At 44.9% G+C, this 18,324-nt stretch overlaps 1 protein-coding gene across 4 annotated transcripts in view; it reads right to left on the bottom strand.

The window, feature by feature from the left end:
- Positions 1 to 18,324, bottom strand: part of NRG4 (neuregulin 4) — a 98,824-nt gene that overhangs the window by 51,587 nt on the left and 28,913 nt on the right. For 3 of the 4 annotated variants that reach the window (XM_025186209.3, XM_075897356.2, XM_014575106.4), the window contains exon 5: positions 8,028 to 8,177. In XM_025186209.3, coding sequence (XP_025041994.2) covers positions 8,028 to 8,177 — 150 coding nt within the window. Of the gene's footprint in view, positions 1 to 5,774; positions 6,267 to 8,027; positions 8,178 to 18,324 lie in introns of those variants that run through there. The other variant, XM_025186211.3, reaches the window with a different exon arrangement.

The raw sequence follows: 18,324 nt of genomic DNA, 5'->3' as shown, positions 1-18,324 counted from the left end.
AAGGTGGCTCCTGGGGAGCTAGTGTGTGCCTAGAGCCAACTTATAAGCTTAAAAGCTGGCTCCTGGGACGTACCAGCTCCAGCCTGCAGCCTGCTCCCTGCTGCCCCCGCACTGTTGTCTCTGATACAGGAGCATGGTGGGAGCCTGCATGTAACTGTGAACATTAACTGATAAGCCCATTAACCATGTACATGGTTATACATTCACATCCAGTTGCAGTTCCATTGCACTGGGAACATTCTTCAGCCCTTCTACCGAAAAGAAAATTTTCATTTCTAAAGAACTGCAAGAATGTTCTTTAGAAGTTTAGTAAAGAGCTCATTTTATTATTAATTTACAGCAATTCTAGGAATGTATTCTCTTGCAACTAGGTCCTCTGGGAGCTTAATGAGGATATTTGTTAAAATGAAATGTTCAACGGTTACACGTTTACACGTGAGGGAGGTGGGAGTTGGTGAGAGCAAGGAGCACCGTCTTCTGTCCCTCCACCCCCAGTGCTGCTGCCTCTGTATCAATGGGAGGCAGTAGCATGGTGGGGGGAGCGACTGTAGGCATAGCATGCATAGGGAACTGGCGTAAAAGCTGGCTCCCCACGCATACCAGGTACCTCCTGCCTGCGCCTCTGTGCTGTTGCCTCTGATACAGTGGGAGCTGGTATGCACAGGGAGCTAGCTTAAAAGTTGGATCCCCATGCCCACCAGCTTCTGCCTCCCATCCCTGTGCTGCCAAGTATATGGCTATGTCTACACCGGCAGCTTCTTGCACAAGAACAGCCGTTCTTGTGCAAAAACTTGCCTGCTGTCAACACTGCACATGCATTCTTGCGCAAGTAAATTTACAATATAGTGTTGGAAAACAGGGCTTCTTCTGGAAGAGTTATTCCTCCTCCCACGATGAATAAGCCCTCTAGCGCAAGAGCTCTTCCATGTAGACAGGCAACATGAATTTCTTGCGCAAGAAGCCTCTATAGTTACAATGGCTATCAGAGCTTTCTTGCGCAAGAGAGCATCCACACTGTCATGGATGCGTTTGCGCAAAAACACATCTCTTGAGCAAAAGCACATGCCAGTGTAGATGTACTCTTGTGGAAGACTTTCTGCGCAAGAACTCTTCCATAAAACAATTATTGCGCAAGAAGCTGCCAGTTTAGATGTAGCCTATGTGAATAATGCAAATAGTGAATCATGTATACTGTAAAAAAGTTTTCTGTATTATTCTGGAACAAGTATATGATTTATTGTTATCCTAATCTCCAGTATAACTCCTTGTAGTTTTTAAAAATACTTTACAACTGTCAAATATTTCAGGAACATTCTGCAACAGACAGTGTGCCAATGTATTTCAAAGTGTAACTGTGAGATTACTGCTAAGTGCAGAATTGTTCAAACCTCTAGGCTGTGTCTACACTGGCCACTTATTCCAGAAAATCAGCCGCTTTTCCAGAATAACTTGCCAGCTGTCTACACTAGCCCCTTGAATTTCCGGAAAAGCACTGACGATCTACTGTAAAATCATCAGTGCTTTTCTGGAAAAACTATACTGCTCCCGTTCAGGCAAAAGTCCTTTTCCGGAAAACTGTTCCGGAAAAGGGCCAGTGTAGACAGCACAGATTTCTTTTCCACAAAAAAGCCCCAATTGCAAAAATGACAATCGGGGCTTTTTTGCAAAAAAGCACGTCCACATTGGCACGGACGCTTTTCCGGAAAAAGTGCTTTTCCGGAAAAGCATCCTGCCAATGTCGACGTGCTTTTTCCAGAAATACTTATAACGGAAAACTGTTCCATTTTAAGCATTTCCAGAAAATCATGCCAGTGTAGACGTAGCCTTACAGTTTTGTCTATTCCAGAAAGGATTTGCTGGTGTAGTTTGTTAAACAGGCAAACCATCTTACCAATTCGCTGAACTAAATGACTTCTTTTCTAGTTTAACTGTATCTACACTAAGGTTTTGCTGGCATAACTATGTCAGCTAGGGAGGTGATTTTTTTCTCTCCCTATACTCCCAGTTGTATGCTGGTAAAAGTTAATTATAGTCCAGGCCTAAGGTCACAGCAGGCGTAAGCCACTGGTATTCCCATCCTATTCTTCAGATCATTACCAAGTACATGTGCATTATTTGTCCATTTCTTGAATTTTTTTTATTAACTTAGAGTAGGGCGCTGCACCCTCTGCTTACTATGCTCACCAACACCCCTCTCAATGGGGGTAGGTATCTGGCTGCGGGGAGGATGCAGGAGTGGGCTAGGGGCAGGGTGTCTGGCCAGGGGAGGGTGCAAGAGCAGATGAAGGTGCAGGAACAGGCTGGGGGTAGGTGTTTGGGCAGAGGGAGGGTGCAAGAATAGGGGAGGGTGCAGGAACAAGCTGGGGATAAATGTCTGGTGAGGGGGGAGAAGCCAGGAGCAGGCTGAAGGTGCAGGGTCTCAGCAGGGTATTTAGTGAGGGTATTGGGGGTGTGAGGTTTCAGCAGGGTGATGAATGAGGGGGCTGGGGCTGTGGAGTCTTGGTCAAGGGGATGTGTGAGGGAGCTGAGGTTGTGGGGTCTCAGCTGAGGAGGTGTGTGACAGGACTGGGGATGCAGGAAGGGCATGCATCTTGTGGGTCCCTCCCCCCCCGAAGCACTGGGGAGGGGGAGAGGCCACATGGTTCTTGGACCCCTGGAAGGGGGGAGGGCAGGTGGCTCCTGGCCCCCCCAGAGGAGAAGGGTGCATGTTCTTCCCCCCCCAAGGAAGAGGAAGGGCATGTGACTCCCATCCCCCCACCTCTGCAGGAAAGGGGAGGGTGCATGGCCCCAGTCCCTCCATGGGGGGGAGGGCATGCAGCTCCCTACTTGCTGGAATACCGGGGAGGGAGGAGGCAGGGAAGCTAAGAGCAAAGTGGCAGTGGGACACAGAGTGACGTGATGACATCACTCTGTCATCCTGCAGGAAATTATTTTTATACATATAATAGGGTGTGTCTAGACTACATGCCTCTGTCGACGGAGGCATGTAGATTAAACAGATCGGCAGAGGGAACTGAAGCCGCAATTTAAATAATCGTGGCTTCATTTAAATTTAAATGGCTGCCCCGCTCTGCCGATCAGCTGTTTGTCGGCAGATTGGGGCAGTCTGGACGCGCCGCTGTCGACAAGGAAGGCTTTGTCGATCGGCGCAGCTAAACCTGGTTTCACGAGGCATACCTGCGCCGATTGACAAAGGCGTCCAGACTGCCCCGATCTGCCAACAAACAGCTGATCGGCAGAGCGGGGCAGCCATTTAAATTTAAATGAAGCCGCGATTATTTAAATTGCGGCTTCAGTTCCCTCTGCCGATCTGTCTAATCTACATGCCTCCGTCGACAGAGGCATGTAGTCTAGGCACACCCTTACAGAGATAACAAACTTAAACGTGAACTTGCCTATTTCTAAGATTGTTCTCCTCAGATTCCTTTGTCTTTGCTTTACTGCTCCTGCGTTGAAGCTAACCCTATACCCCCTTATTTTGAAATTGCAAGTGGAGTGTCCACAGTTCCAAGCCCGTTATTTCAAAATAACAGGCTGGTTATTTCAAAATCTGTATTCCTGCTTTTCTCAACGAATAATGCTTATTTCAAAATTGTCATTTTGAAATAGCATTTGTGTGGATGCTACACAAATTCTGCTAATTTGAAATAATTGTCCTCCAGAGGCCTTTCACAGCTGCACCTGTGGCTGCTCTGGCCATACCTGCCAGCTACACTGGCAGAGCTTTATAGAATCTAAAGGTAGCCATCCTGCAGCAAAAAAACTTCAGGACCAGACTTCAAAGAGAAACAGCTGAGCTACAGTTCATCTTCAAGTTTGACACAATCAGCTCTGGATTAAACAAAGACTGTGAATGGCTCGCTAACTACAAAAGCAGCTTCTGCTCTCTTGGAATTCACAACTCCAGATCAGCTACTAGAAGTGGGCCTCATCCTCCTTGATTGGATCCACCTCGTCATCTCCAGCCTGATTCTGGCCTGCATATTTATACCTGCCTCAGGAATTTCTACTACATGTATCTGATGAAGTGGGTCTTTGCCCACGAAAGCTTATGCTCCAATAAATCTGTTAGTCTATAAGGTGCCACCGAAATATTCCAGGTGTGGCCTCACCAGAGCCAAATAAAGGGAATAATCATTTCTCTAGATCTACTGGCAATGCTCCTCCTAACGCAACCTAATATGCCATTAGCCTTCTTGGCTACAAGGGCACACAGCTTCTCATCCACTGTAATCCCCAGGTCCTTTTCTGCAGAACTGGTACTTAGCCAGTCAGTCCCCAGCCTGTAACAATACTTGGGATTCTTCCGTCCAAAGTGAAGCGACTCTACACTTGTCCTTGTTGAACCTCATCAGATTTCTTTTGGCCCAATCCTCTAATCTGTCTAGGTCACTCTGGACCCTATCCCTGCCCTCCAGCGTATCTACCTCTCCCCCTAGCTAAGTGTCATCCGCAAACTTGCTGAGGGTGCAATCCATCCCCTCATCAGATGATTAATAAAGATGTTGAACAAAACCAGTTCTAGAATTGATACTTGGGGCACTCGTTAGAAACCAACCGCCAACCTGACATTGAGCCGTTGATCACTACCCGTTGGGCCCAACATTCTAGCCAGCTATCTGTCCATCTAACAGTTCATTTATCCAATCCACATTCCCTTAACTTGCTGGCAAGAATATTGTGGGAGACCGTATCAAAAGCCTTGCTAAAGTCAAGGTATATCACATCCACTGACTTCCCCATATCCACAGAGCCAGTTACCTTATCATAGAAGTTAATCAGATTGTTCAGGCATGACTTGCCCTTGATGAATCCAACAGAGCACCACCCTGGACTGGTGTGGAGATTCTGGATCTCATCGAGGTCTGGGGCGAGGAGCCCAACCTCCAGGATCTCCACACCAGAAAAAGGAATTTCGATGTCTACAGTCAGATGGCTGCCAGCCTGTCTGAAAAAGGACACACACAGACCCCTTGACCAGGTCTGCATAAAAATAAAGTTCTGGCAGGCTTTCAATAAGACCAGGGAGCAGAGTGGATGCTCTGGGGTGGCACCTCACATGTGCTGCTACTACAACCTGCTCAATGTCATCCTGGAGGGGGGCCAGTCAACTCCCCCCATCATCATCAACTCTGGCCAGGACATGCGCAGCATCAGCCTCCATGGGGGCAGGGCTATGGAGGAGGAGGAGGAGGAGGAGCAGAACAGGAGCAGGCCATCCAGATAACCATGTCCACAAGCCAGGAGCTGCTCCTCGCCCTGGAGCCAGTCCCGACTTCTCCCATGATGTCTCCCAGGTGTCAGATAAACCCAGAGAAGAGACTTCAGGTGAGTTCTAAACTTTCCCTAGCTACATGCGGGGGCAGGTGACAGGCTGCAAATTCCTTGCTCAGCCTCAGGAGTGGCGCTAGACAAGCTGCTGGAAACTGGTGCCCTAGGCAAAACACGCAATCAGCACCCCCGCCTCCAAAGCCCTCAATGGCCATTTATCTTGGCGCCCTAGGCAACTGCCTACTTTGCCTTTATTGATGGGCCACCACTGCTCAGCCTATTCAGCCTGGAGGTTGCACAACAGCCTGTGCATATGGTTGCACATGGAGTGCCAGTACAGAGCACTCAGCCTCATGGTGCTCTCACATAGGAACCCCTCAGTCCTTCTCACAAAGTTCCTGGAGAGGCTTGCTTTATTCCAGCCTCTGTGATGTGACACCTTCCCATTACAAGCCACCACTAACGAGTCTGGGGTCATGGAAACACACAGAAGTGCCGCACATGGCACAAGGTCATGCCCACACTTGGGTAGCGTCCACTCCCAGTCAAGTACAGTGATGGAGAGGAGGAATAGCATGTGATTCACAGCCATAGAGAGGAGCCCTTAAAAGCACATGACAGCTTGCCTGACAAAGCAGCCAGAGGAAGTATCCAGCCTTCTGGTGCCCTCCCCAGAGTGCTTCTGGGGGCGCTAAATCTGAGGCAGGCTCCAATCAGTGTGGATGCACTATTTTGAAATAATTCAGAGCTTTTTCAATGCTGCCCCACAGTGTGGACACACCATTTTATTTCAATTTTGTTATTTCGGGAGTTATTATTTCAATTTTACTTATTTCAAAATTATTTCCTAGTGTAGACATGCCCTCTGGGTGGCTGTTAAGTTGACTCAGTAGAATAGCTCGACTATCCCCGTTCCTAGCACAGAAGGAGTTTTACAGTTGAAGAGTAAAATTCTCAAAAGTGCCTCTTGTTGACTTTCAATGGGATGGAGGATCCTATATAATAAATGCAAAGTTTTTGAAAATTTTAGCCTCAGTATTCTGATTTCTTAGCACTGCACTTGATTGGCTTCTACCTCTACTTTTTTGCAAACTGGCAATGTAAAAACAATGAATGTTCTAGCAGCACTTTAAACACTAACAAAACATTTAGATGAAACAAAAAACAGGACTGTGTAGCACTTTAAAGACTAACAAGATGGTTTAATAGGTGATGAGCTTTCGTGGGCCAGACCCACTTCCTCAGATCAAATAGTGGAAGAAAATTGTCACAACCATATATACCAAAGGATACAATTTAAAAAAATGAACACATATGAAAAGGTCAAATCAATTTTCAGAACAGAAGGGGGATGGAGGGGGAGGAAGGAGACTATGGGTCTGTCTCCCAGAGCCTCTCGGAGTTTAGTATCCTGTTCCAGTATAGGCTGTAGTTTATTCTAATCCCACTGACAGAGACCAGAAACTTCAGGATTTCTACCAAGCATTTATAAACCTCAACTACCCACCCAGAGAAATAAAAAAGCAAATTGAAAGAGCCAGACGAATACCCAGAAACCATCTACTTCAAGACAGACCTAAGAAAACCAACAATAGAACACCACTTGTCATCACCTACAGCCCCCAACTTAAACCTGTCCAACACATTATCAATAAACTACAGCCTATACTGGAACAGGATACTAAACTCTGAGAGGCTCTGGGAGACAGACCCATAGTCTCCTATAGACAACCACCTAACCTCAAGATGATTCTTACCAATCACCACAGGACCACACTAATACCAACCCTGGTACCTTCCCTTGCAACAAACCCCGTTGCCAGCTTTGTCCACATATTCACTCTGCTGATACCATTATTGGACCCAACCAAGTGAGTTATAAGATCAAGAACACAAATTCCAGCGCATCCAGAAATATAATTTATGCAATTATGTGCCGAAAGTGTCCGTCCGCTATGTACATTGGACAAACATCTCAGAAACTTCACCAAAGGATCAATGCCCACAAAACAGATATCAGACAGGATCACAAAGAAAAAACAGTTTCTTGCCATTTCAACCAGAAAGGACATTGTTTCAACGACTTGATTACCCGCATCCTGCTTCAGACCTTTTAAGACTTCACTTCAAAGAGAATCCTCTGAACTGTTAGTCTTTAAAGTGCTACACAGTCCTCTTTTTTGTTTCAGCTGCACCAGACTAACATGGCTACATTTCTACCACTATAAAACATGTAGATGGTATCATGAGCTTTCGTGGGCATAACCCATTTTGTCATCTGAAGAAGTGGGTTGTGCCCACAAAACCTCACGATAACCATCTACCTGTTTTGTTAATTGGGTAGGTGCTGCTAGACTATTTGTTGTTTTTTAAGTTTTTCCAGATACTAACTAACTCAGCTACCCCGCTGAAGCTTTTAGCAATGTGAAGTGAGTTATATCTTAGTGTGTGATACTCTCTGATCTTGGATATGCTTTTAACTATGATAGGAAACTAACTGTGTCATAACAAGCTTTAGTAAAGTGACTATAGCTGACAAAGCTGAAAAAGGCATTCTAGAGAACTACAAACCAGAAAATAAAAGCAAAAAGCTAGAAACTAAAAGCAAGAAGGTCCATTAATTTTGCTGAATAATCAAGCATATCTAATTTATAATTAATTACATAATAATTTTAAATTAAAATAATTAGTATATGATTATCTGAAAATACATTTCTATTTGATTGACTAGCTTCAGTACTCTGACGTCATTTTACCTGCAAAGGAAGTAGAATGCTCCAATTACAAGAAGTCCTAGAACAACAACGGAAGCCAAGAAAGCTGCAAACAGTTCACTTTTAATTTGGGTCTTGAAACTAGGAAGCAAAACTTCTTCACAACGGGCTCCTGTATAGTTTTCAATACACCTGTAAAACCAAGTTTTATATAATTAGATTTTATAGATTTTTTGGGGGGGCAGGAGGGCAAGTCATTTCTGACTCACTACAATTAATTTATATTTATTTCTTTAGTTCATATTCATATAAACCCCATTTATAGAATGACAGGAATTTCTGACATCATCCCTTTTGATTTTTGTAACGACTAGAATGTGATAAAGAAACATCGTTCTCCCCTAAAGTACACTTATGCATTGTGATTCCATTAAGTACATTATGCTGTCCTGCAGACAAACCTGGGGAAGAGGAAGATTTACTTGGGGGGAAAAACCCCCCAGTAAATTGCAGCTGAAACAAAAAACAGGACTGTGTAGCACTTTAAAGACTAACAAGATGGTTTAATAGGTGATGAGCTTTCGTGGGCCAGACCCACTTCCTCAGATCAAATAGTGGAAGAAAATTGTCACAACCGTATATACCAAAGGATACAATTAAAAAAAATGAACACATATGAAAAGGACAAATCAAATTTCAGAACAGAAGGGGGATGGAGGGGGGGGGAGAAGAAGGGGACGTAACTGTCTGTGAGCTAATGATATTAGAGGTGATAATTGGGGAAGCTATCTTTGTAATGGATAAGATAATTAGTGTCTTTATTCAAATTTGAGTGTAAAGTGTCGAATTTAAGCATGAATGAACAAATTCGACACTTTACACTCAAATTTGAATAAAGACGCTAATTATCTTACCCATTACAAAGATAGTTTCCCCAATTATCACCTCTAATATCATTAGCTCACAGACATGTACCTCCCTCCATCCCCCTTCTGTTCTGAAATTTGATTTGTCCTTTTCATATGTGTTCATTTTTTTAAATTGTATCCTTTGGTATATATGGTTGTGACAATTTTCTTCCACTATTTGATCTGAGGAAGTGGGTCTGGCCCACGAAAGCTCATCACCTATTAAACCATCTTGTTTGTCTTTAAAGTGCTACATAGTCCTGTTTTTTGTTTCAGCTGCACCAGACTAACACGGCTACATTTCTACCAGTAAATTGCAGTTTGTTTAGTTCCCAAAATGTCATCTCAGGTGAGGGCATGAAGTTTTCCTGGTCACATAGAGAGAAGAAAGCATGACCTCCTAAATGTACAGTGCAAAAGCAGCGGAGAGGAGCCATGCTGCCTTTGCCTCACGTCCTGCACCTTTTGTAGATTTACCTTTTTCTCTGTGTTCAAGAGCTGCTACTGTTATGGCAGATCAAGAAATGGGCATATATTGCGACATGGAGCACATGAACACTTGACAAATTGCAATGACAGTTACATCTGTAGTATATGCAGTGGAATAGCAGGAATGCCAAAACACATTGACTGCGTCTAGACTGGCATTATTTTGCACAAATACTTTTAACGGAAAAGTTTTTCCGTTAAAAGTATTTGTGCAAGAGAGCATTTATACTGGCATGTGCCTTTGCACAAAAGCATCCATGCCCAGTATAGACACTCTCTTGCGCAAGAAAGCTCCAATGGCCATTTTAGCCATTGGGCTTTCTTGCGTAAGAAATTAATGTTCCTGTCTACACTGGCCCTCTTGCACAAGTATTCTTGCGCAAGAGGGCTTATGCCTGAGCGGGAGCATCAAAGTATTTGTGCAAGAAGCACTGATTTTGTACTTTACAAAGTCAGTGTTCTTGCGCAAATTCTCGCGGCCAGTGTAGACAGGTGGCAAGTTTTTGCACAAAAGCAGCTGCTTTTGCTTGCCAGTCTAGACACACCCACTGTTTTTTTAAAAAGTAGGTGTACTCACAGAGGGACCTAGTTAAAAGACTTCACTGCTACTCTTACTTAATTGGTCAGGCAACTTTTCCAAAACTAAGGAGATGCAACTTCTTGACTTCTGACACAATGTAATAAAATTCCTGCTGTTCCTATGTTAGTGTCAGGAATCAGGGCCTGTTCCAGATCTAGTCTGGAAGCAAGACCTTCAGAATTGCTGGGCTCTGGCAACCCATTGAACAAGCTGGTATGCAGTACACTGCTTAATTGGCTGAAAGACCCGCAGATCTACTCTTAAATCCAGCAGCAGCTCCCATTCAGTGGCTGGTCAAAGCATTTGTCCACAGCTGTGATAGCAGTTCTTGCCTTGCCTCCAACGTCACCCAATTGTGACACTGTAATTCCTGACTCTGTCTCTGAACCTTGGCTCTGGTGCCTAGTCTCCAGCCTTGATGCTTGGTTTAGATGCCTCACTACCGATTCCTTCTCTAACCATTATGTATTACTCCTGTGTGACGGCGTGTCAGAGGCCACCAACCCTGCACCCTCATCTGCAGCCAGATGTGTCTCTCTGCCAGGCAGGAGAATAGAAGGTTTTATTGCTTCTCAGTGATACAGCACAGCACAGGCTGCCCTGGTGGCCATTCTGTGAATAGCTATCAGCCCTTTCTTTTGAGAGAGCGTCCATGCAGTCTGGACGCTTTCTTGTGCAAAAGTGCATCGCTTTTTTGATGCACTTTTGCAGTGTGGGTACTCTCTTGCACAAGAAGTTTTTGCAGAAGATCTCTTCCGCAAAAAACTTCTAGCGCGAGAAGCCTGTAGTGTAGACATAGCCTTAAATATGAAGATCCAAAGGGAAAATAGCCAGAGAGTTTTTCCCTTGCATTTTGAGCTGCAGTACTAGTAGGGAGGGAAGGTGGCATCTCTTAAGGAATTTTTAGCTGTTCTATCCACTATTGCAACAGCATGTTTATAGAATCATGTGCGGCTGAGCTTGTGTCACACAGCTTTCCCCTACTGTTCCTGCAGACTAACCTAGTTCCCCTTTCCTCAGAGAGTATGGAAGTTAAAATGATTAACTGGTTAAACAATAGCACTTAACCAGTTAACCGTTTTGACTCAGCTCCTGCCACTTGCCCCCACTATGGCTGTGAGTATCCTATTACCCAAACTGCTGGCCCCTCTGCAGGCAGGGCTGAGATGTTCCTGCATGGCTGGCCACCACTGGAGTTCAATGCCAAAGGTTGGTGAAAAGTAAGCATATTGACTTACCAGTTAACAGTTTAGCATCCCTATAAAAGAAGGCCCACACTTGGAAAATACTGGCCTCTCTCCTAAATAATCCTTGGAAACATTTAAAGCATCATTCAAAGAGAACTACAGCAATGCACTTTATAGAAACAAGAATGACTAATGTCAAGGTATTGGTTTATCTATTGTTTACATTTGTAACTTTTACAAACAAAATTATGAATCAGTGAATACAGTGACTCTGCCAATGGGCTTAGGTCACTGTGCAATCTGATAGGACATTTTTAAAATGACTAAAACATTATATTAAAAACCATCTTTGTTAAAACTTAAACAACATTTGTAGGATCTGGTACACAAAAAAAGGGAAGCAGTGTAACAAATACCAAAGGAACAGTTGTTATAAGTCACCCTAAGGAAAGAAAGAGAAGGTTACTCACCTGGTGCAGTAACTGAGATTCTTTGATATGCCCATAGGTGTTTAGGCACCACTGTGCCTCTAGTTGGAGAATTACTATGCCTTCAGTAGGCTGTACATGTGGGGCAGCCAGCATGCGCCAGAGCAGCTACTCTGCATTGGCAGCCAACCATCCTTTCAGTTGCTTCTCTGCTTTGGTCTGACCTAGTATGGCCATTCTCATGTTCTCATATTCTCTACCTGCCAATTCAGGTTATGGGGCTGAAATCCTGAAGAACAATACAGGCTTAGCCTCCAAAATGTTCCTAAAAATTTAAACTATCTTGATCCAGTGGAACTAAAACCAGAATCTACTATATATTTGAGAGAGTTTGTGCATCTATCTGTCTGCCTGTGAGTCTGTTCAAAAATTCCTAAACAGTAAGAGCTAGGGCCACCACATTTGGTATGCAACTTCCCCTTTGCTTTAACTTAAAGCATGGGTTTGGTTGTGCCCTGACAATGGGATGTGCTTGGAATGTGATTATTTCTCTTCAAATGGAAAGGGATGGGTGTGATGGCAGGGACAGTTTAGAGATGTAAAATCCTACTTAATTGGTTAACTGGTTAAGCATTACGTTTAACCAGTTAACCGATTAAAAGGAAGGGGAGGCCTCCTACCTGCAGTGGGAGGGACAAGCCTGCCACGGACAGGGGCTGCTCTGGCCAGCTGCAGCAGCCCCTGCCTGCCGTGGGCCCCCTGTCTGTGATGAGCATGGAACTGCTCCAGTCCCTACAAGTTAACTAGAACCGGTAAGCCTCACCCATTAATGTTACCAGCTTACCAGCTAACTAGTTTCCCATACACATCCCTAGAACAGTCTCAGAGGGATAGCCATGTTAGTTTGTAACAGAAAAAACTTAAAAAACAACAAATGGTCCTGCAGCACCTTAGGGTATGTCTACACAGCAGGGCAAAAGTCGAATTAAGATACACAACTTCATCTATGTCAACTGAGTAGCTGAAGTCTAAATTAGCTTAATTTGGCTTTTAGCACTGTCTACACATCAGGAAGTCAAAGGAAGAACACTCTTCCTTAGACTTCTCTTATTCCTCATAAAATGAGGGTTAGTGGAGTCGGAGTAAGAAGTCCTCCATCTCGACATTATTTCCAAATAATGTCAGTTATTCCAAAATAACACTGCTGTGTAGATGTACCGAGAGACTAACAAAAACGTAGATGGTATCATGAACTTTCATGGGCACAACCATTTCTTCAGATGAATGGAGCAAAGGATCCAGAGTTCCAAATAAATAGCTGGAAAGAGAAGCTGCAGAAATTGCCTTAATCTGCAAATTTGATATCTTTAATCGAAGTCTGAACAAAGACCTTACTTGAATTGGCTGCTACATTCAACATCTTAATGACATTACACGTTAAATATTGGGCATTTACAGCCCACTCTATTAGCCTCATTTAGCATGGACACTCTAACTGACAATTTTTTTTCCTTCCCTTTCCCTGCCCATCCCCTCTAATGGACAATTGCTCCCCTTCTCTTTCCCTCCTCATCCCCTCTTTTTCTGCTATTTATTTGCAACTCTGGACTCCTTGCTCCATTCATCTGAAGAAGTGGGTTGTGCCTACAGAAGCTCATGATACCATTTAAATTTTTGTTAGTCTCTAATTAGGCTACATCTACACTGCATCCCTCTTGCTCAAAAACAGATGCAAATGAAGCGTGGATTAGCATATTGCCATGCTTTATTTGCATAATTAATTAGGGGCCTTTTTTGCGCAAGAAGGTTTTGTGTAAAAAGGAGCCGTCTACACAGCTCCTTTTTGCGCAAAAACACCCTCTTGTGCAAAACCCGTTCTTCCTGAAAAAGCCTCTTGAGCAAAAACAGCCCCTGATTAATCATGCTTCATTTGCATAGGTTTTTGCGCAAGAGGGATGCGGTGTAGATGCAGCCCAAGGTGCTGCAGGATCATTTGTTGTTTTTTAAGTTTTATCCCTAGGACAGTTATATTCCAGAATGACCACAGGGGGGCAGCAGGCACAGGGGATAGTTATAGTCTAGGACAGGTCTGGGCAAAATATAGTCCAGGGACCGGATCCAGCCCGCCAAACCACCAGATCCAGCCTGCAGATGAAGTGGGAAGCTTCACGCAGACTCCCTACTTGCTCCCCACCACAACCCCGCTGTGGTGGCTGTTTCTCTTTCTCATCTGTGAACCCACAGAAGGGAGAGTGGTGCTTCACATGCTGCTCCCATCCCCAGCACAATCCCATTGGCCAATTTCTGGCCAATGGGAACTGCCTGTTTGAAGACCAGGCAATGTTTGAAGCACCATTCCCTGCTTTCCTCAGGCTCTTCACCAATGCACATGGCCCCTGTAACCTCTCTAAGGGCATGTCTACACTTAGACTGTCTTTCAAGAGAGGAATGCAAGTGCAGACAAACTAAAGTGCAAATGAAGCACAGATTTGAATTTCCCGTGCTTCATTTGCATAACTGCGGCTGGCCGCTTTTTTGAAATACCATATTTCGAGAAAAAAACGCCGTTTAGATGTGGGTTTAAGGGTTATTTTGAAAGAAGGGTTTTGTCTCTTAATAACTGCATCTAAATGGCATTTTTAATCTCGAAATAGGGTATTTCAAAAAGCTTGCCTCATTTGCATAATTTATGTAAGCCGTTTTTGCACAAAGGGCTTTTGCGGAAAAAAAAAGTAGTGTGAATGTTTTCTTTTTGCACAAAAACCCCTTTTCCCACCAGATTGGGGCATAAGAATCTGGCAGGAAAAGGGGTTTTAAGCACATACCCAGCAGTCTTCCTGGTGGAGGCTTACTTTGGGGAGATGATCTCTTCATTGGCCTCTCTGCTGAGGGTGAAGAGTGTTTTCTTTTGGCCGTTTTCTTGACCGGAACCTCTCTCAGAGCCCAGCGGTTTTGATGTGAAGCCGCCAGTAGTAAGGTCTGGGCTGGGGACGTTTGAGGTGCTAGTTCTGAGGCTGGCCTCTTCATTTTTTCCATGATGATGAGCTTTAACTGGCACTCTCTTGCCTTCGGTGATTTGGATGAGAGCTTCTTGCAATGGTGGCAGCTCTTTGGTGAAAGTTCCTGGCCCAAGTGACAGAAACACTGGGCATGCTTGTCTGAGACAAGTATAGACATTCTGCACGTCAGGCACCATTTAAACCCTGGTGAACCTGGCATGCTTACCTTATCCTAACTATGAACTATGAAGAGAGTATAAACAACTAGCTTTTTTTTCTATCTATCTATCTATCTATCTATCTATCTATCTATCTATCTATCTATCTATCTATCTATCTATCTATCTATCTATCTATCTATCTATCTATCTATCTAACTAACTCAGGAGGGGAAACATAATTATCAAGAACATACAACAAACAATAATTCTCTAAGGCTATGTCTAGACTACATGGCTCCATTGACGGAGCCATGTAAAATAGTTTATTCAGCATAGGCAAAGAAGCAGGGATTTAAATCATCCCCACTTCATTAAAATAAAAATGGCTGCCGCGCTGTGCTGACAATCAGCTGATCCGGCACAACAGGGCAGTCTAGGTGTGCTGCGGTCAACAAGGGAAGCCTTTGTCGACAGCTTTGGTATGCCTCGTGGCATACATCCTCTTCTGCAACACAGTCTCGTTTCATGTGACCATTCTCCCCACACTTGTAGCAGATTATGTCACTCCTACCCTTTGTTTCAACAGAAACTCTTGATTTGTGAGTAGTACCACCAGACACTGTGTCATTGCTTCTCACAGGGGCACTCTCCCTTTGGACATGAGAAGGTCTTTCAGGTTTTTCCACTCTAGTATTCAGCTGAAGTAGCTGATTAACTTGCTCAGTCAGACTCCGCAGAGCTTCCTTGAGGTCAGCTATTTCGCTAGAAGGAGCAACAGAGGTGACAGTGCATGCTGAAGCCATGGGAATGTGACGAGCTTCACGAGCAGCCAGTCAATCCTCCTCTTCCCTGATATCCCGTACCAGTTTGGAGAAGGAGGGAGGATTTTGGCGTGAGTCAGAAAGCTGCAGCTTCTATTAGGTTGCCAGAACAAGCACCTTTCAGTATTTGTTCCATTCTCACCTGATCCAAGCGGCTAGCAAGTATCCCCTTCTTTACCAGTACCTTATGTAGGAGCTTCTCTAGACGGCATATGTACTGTGACAGTTTCTCACCCTCTTCTTGATAGGTGGTGCTAAAATGCAGATACAAATCTTCTCCACTCTCAGTAGTCCCATAACTATCATCCAAAGCATGGAGATACTCCATAGCACCAGCAGAAGGTTTACTCATCCGTAAGGATCTAATGACATCAGAGGCTGGTCCCCTCAGACTTTCAGCTAATCGTTGCCGTTTCATAGTATCTGAGCATTGCCATTCCTCCATCATCCGGGCGGCTTGGTCCATCCAAGATTCAAAGTCATCCTCTCCAACAGGGGTAGGCTGAATCCCAGAGAAAAATCTCAGCTTCCGATATCCAACTCCTTCATAGGAGGGAGGGGTATATCGTTCCATCATTTTTCCTAAAGCAGCTATCAGACCTTCATTTGTGACAGCTGAGGCCATAGATGCCGGAGTAACAATGGTCCTCACATCTTCCGCTGACTTTCCCTCTTTTTGAAGAAAAAAATTCAATTTAGTTGCAAAGTCAGAGCTCACAGCTTCAGTGGTCTCCTCCTCTGTGACATTCCCAAGCAGAAACATAGGCCAGGGGCCAACTTCCCCCACAATACCAACTTCCGGGGGTACACACCGTGGGTCAAGATAAGCAGCTGCTCTCACCAGTACTGACACAGTCTGGGTGTTAGAGTCACCTCGGCGACCACAGATTGTGGTTTTCCCAAAGATTTTTACAGTTCCTAATGCCTGGTAGATAATAGCATCCTCAGTATCTATGGGCACTTTACCCAGCATAAGCACTCGGCTGGGTGGCACTCCTACATCTCTACACCAGGACAGTAACTTAAGGGGTTCCATGATGTACCCAATAACAGGTTTAGAAACACAAACAAAGGTTTTAAATACCAGCAGATGTCAGAAAACAATCATAACTCCAACACCATTAAAGAAAGCAGGGACAATTTTTCTTGCAACAAAATTAGAAGTGGTAAAGGGGATCCCAGCGGTGTCTCCAAAATGTAACCCCCTTTTTCCTCCCCGGGTTACTGGAGAGCAGGTCACACTCACAGGTGTGCCTGGGCGCCTGGTGTTTTAACCCAAAAGAGATCCTGAGCACCCCAGTGGTGATGGTGTTTAGTTGGGGAAAGCCCTGTCCACTCCCTTGCTGCAGTCTCTTGCTGGCAGTGAATGTAAAATGGTGGTGCCTCCACCTGGCTGGCCTTGTACACTCACTGGTGCCTTGAGAGCCTCCAGGAATATACTCATTCCAACATAAAGCTGGATCTAATTCCAGAACAACTACAAATCATATACACCTAATAGAACACTTCAAAATAAACAATCTTTACTTAAATAAACAGGGGTTAACAGATTAGCAATGAATAGCATTAGCAAAACACATAACCATAGCGGAAGCTTATATAGCTAGACAACAATGACCCCACCCCAGAGTGTGCACACCCCTGGACTCAGAGCCCCAGACACTTGCTTGCATTGGCGCGCTGATGTTGCAGCTGTAGTGAGGATTTGGTCCAGGCTAAACAGCAGCTCTGTCCCAGGCAGCACTTTTCCAACAAGGCCCAAACTTACTGCCTCATGCTGTGCCTGTCAGAAGCAGCCTGCTACCTCCCAGTTCCAACAGGCATTTAGTCCAGTCTGTAGCTGCACCCAACAGCCCCTGCACTGGGTCAGTGTCCTTGGCAGCAGCCTGGCTCCCCCTCTGGTTCCAAACTGCAAGACAGAGTCCCAGACTGCCAGGCCTCTTTCCTTCAAGCACATGGAGAGAGCAGCCCTCTCTCTCACCAGAGTCCTTCCTTCCTGTTTTTTCCCAGGTCTGGATTGTAGCACACAGGGTCTTTTCAGAATAAACCAGAGGCCCCTTTAGTAAGGGGACTACATTTATAATTAAAATACGAGACCCCAGAGGGACATAAAACCTGCTAAGACATCTCGAGAGGAGGGATACACACATACAGAGACTCAAACGCCAGTAAAAGCATGAGTAAAAAGGGTGGCTTTAGCTTGACGCTGAAACAAAGCTAATGGCACCATGTGAATATCCCAGGGGAGAGAATTCCATAGCCTGGGAGCAAAAGCTGAGAAAGCGCTGCTCCCTGTGGGTATGTCTACACTACAAAGTTAATTCAAACTAACAACCGTTAGTTCGAATTAACTTTGATAGGTGCTACACTAGCGAACCGCTAGTTCGAACTTAATTCGAACTAGCGGAGTGCTTAATTCGAACTACGTAAACCACATTCCACGAGGACTAATGCCTAGTTCGAATTAACTAGTTCGAATTAAGGGCTGTGTAGCCACTTAATTCGAACTAGTGGGAGGCTAGCCCTCCCCAGGTTCCCCTGGTGGCCACTCTGGCCAACACCAGGGAAACTCTTCTGCTCCCCTCCCGGCCCCGGAGCCCTTAAAGGGGCACGGGCTGGTTACAGTGTTTGTGCCAGTTGCAAGCCTGCCAGCACCCAGCCATCAGACCCTGCACCTGGCACAAGATGAGCCAGCCACCTGCTGCCACCCAGCCCTCCCCCTCTTCCCGGGACCAGGCTGGCAGCTCACAGAAGCCTGCCCGGGGC

The sequence above is a fragment of the Pelodiscus sinensis genome, chromosome 14 (assembly GCF_052426305.1).
Source record: "Pelodiscus sinensis isolate ZL-2025 chromosome 14, ASM5242630v1, whole genome shotgun sequence".
Lineage (NCBI taxonomy): Eukaryota > Metazoa > Chordata > Testudines > Trionychidae > Pelodiscus > Pelodiscus sinensis.
Note: the sequence above shows the minus strand (reverse complement) of the source record. Positions and strands in the feature narration are given on the sequence as shown.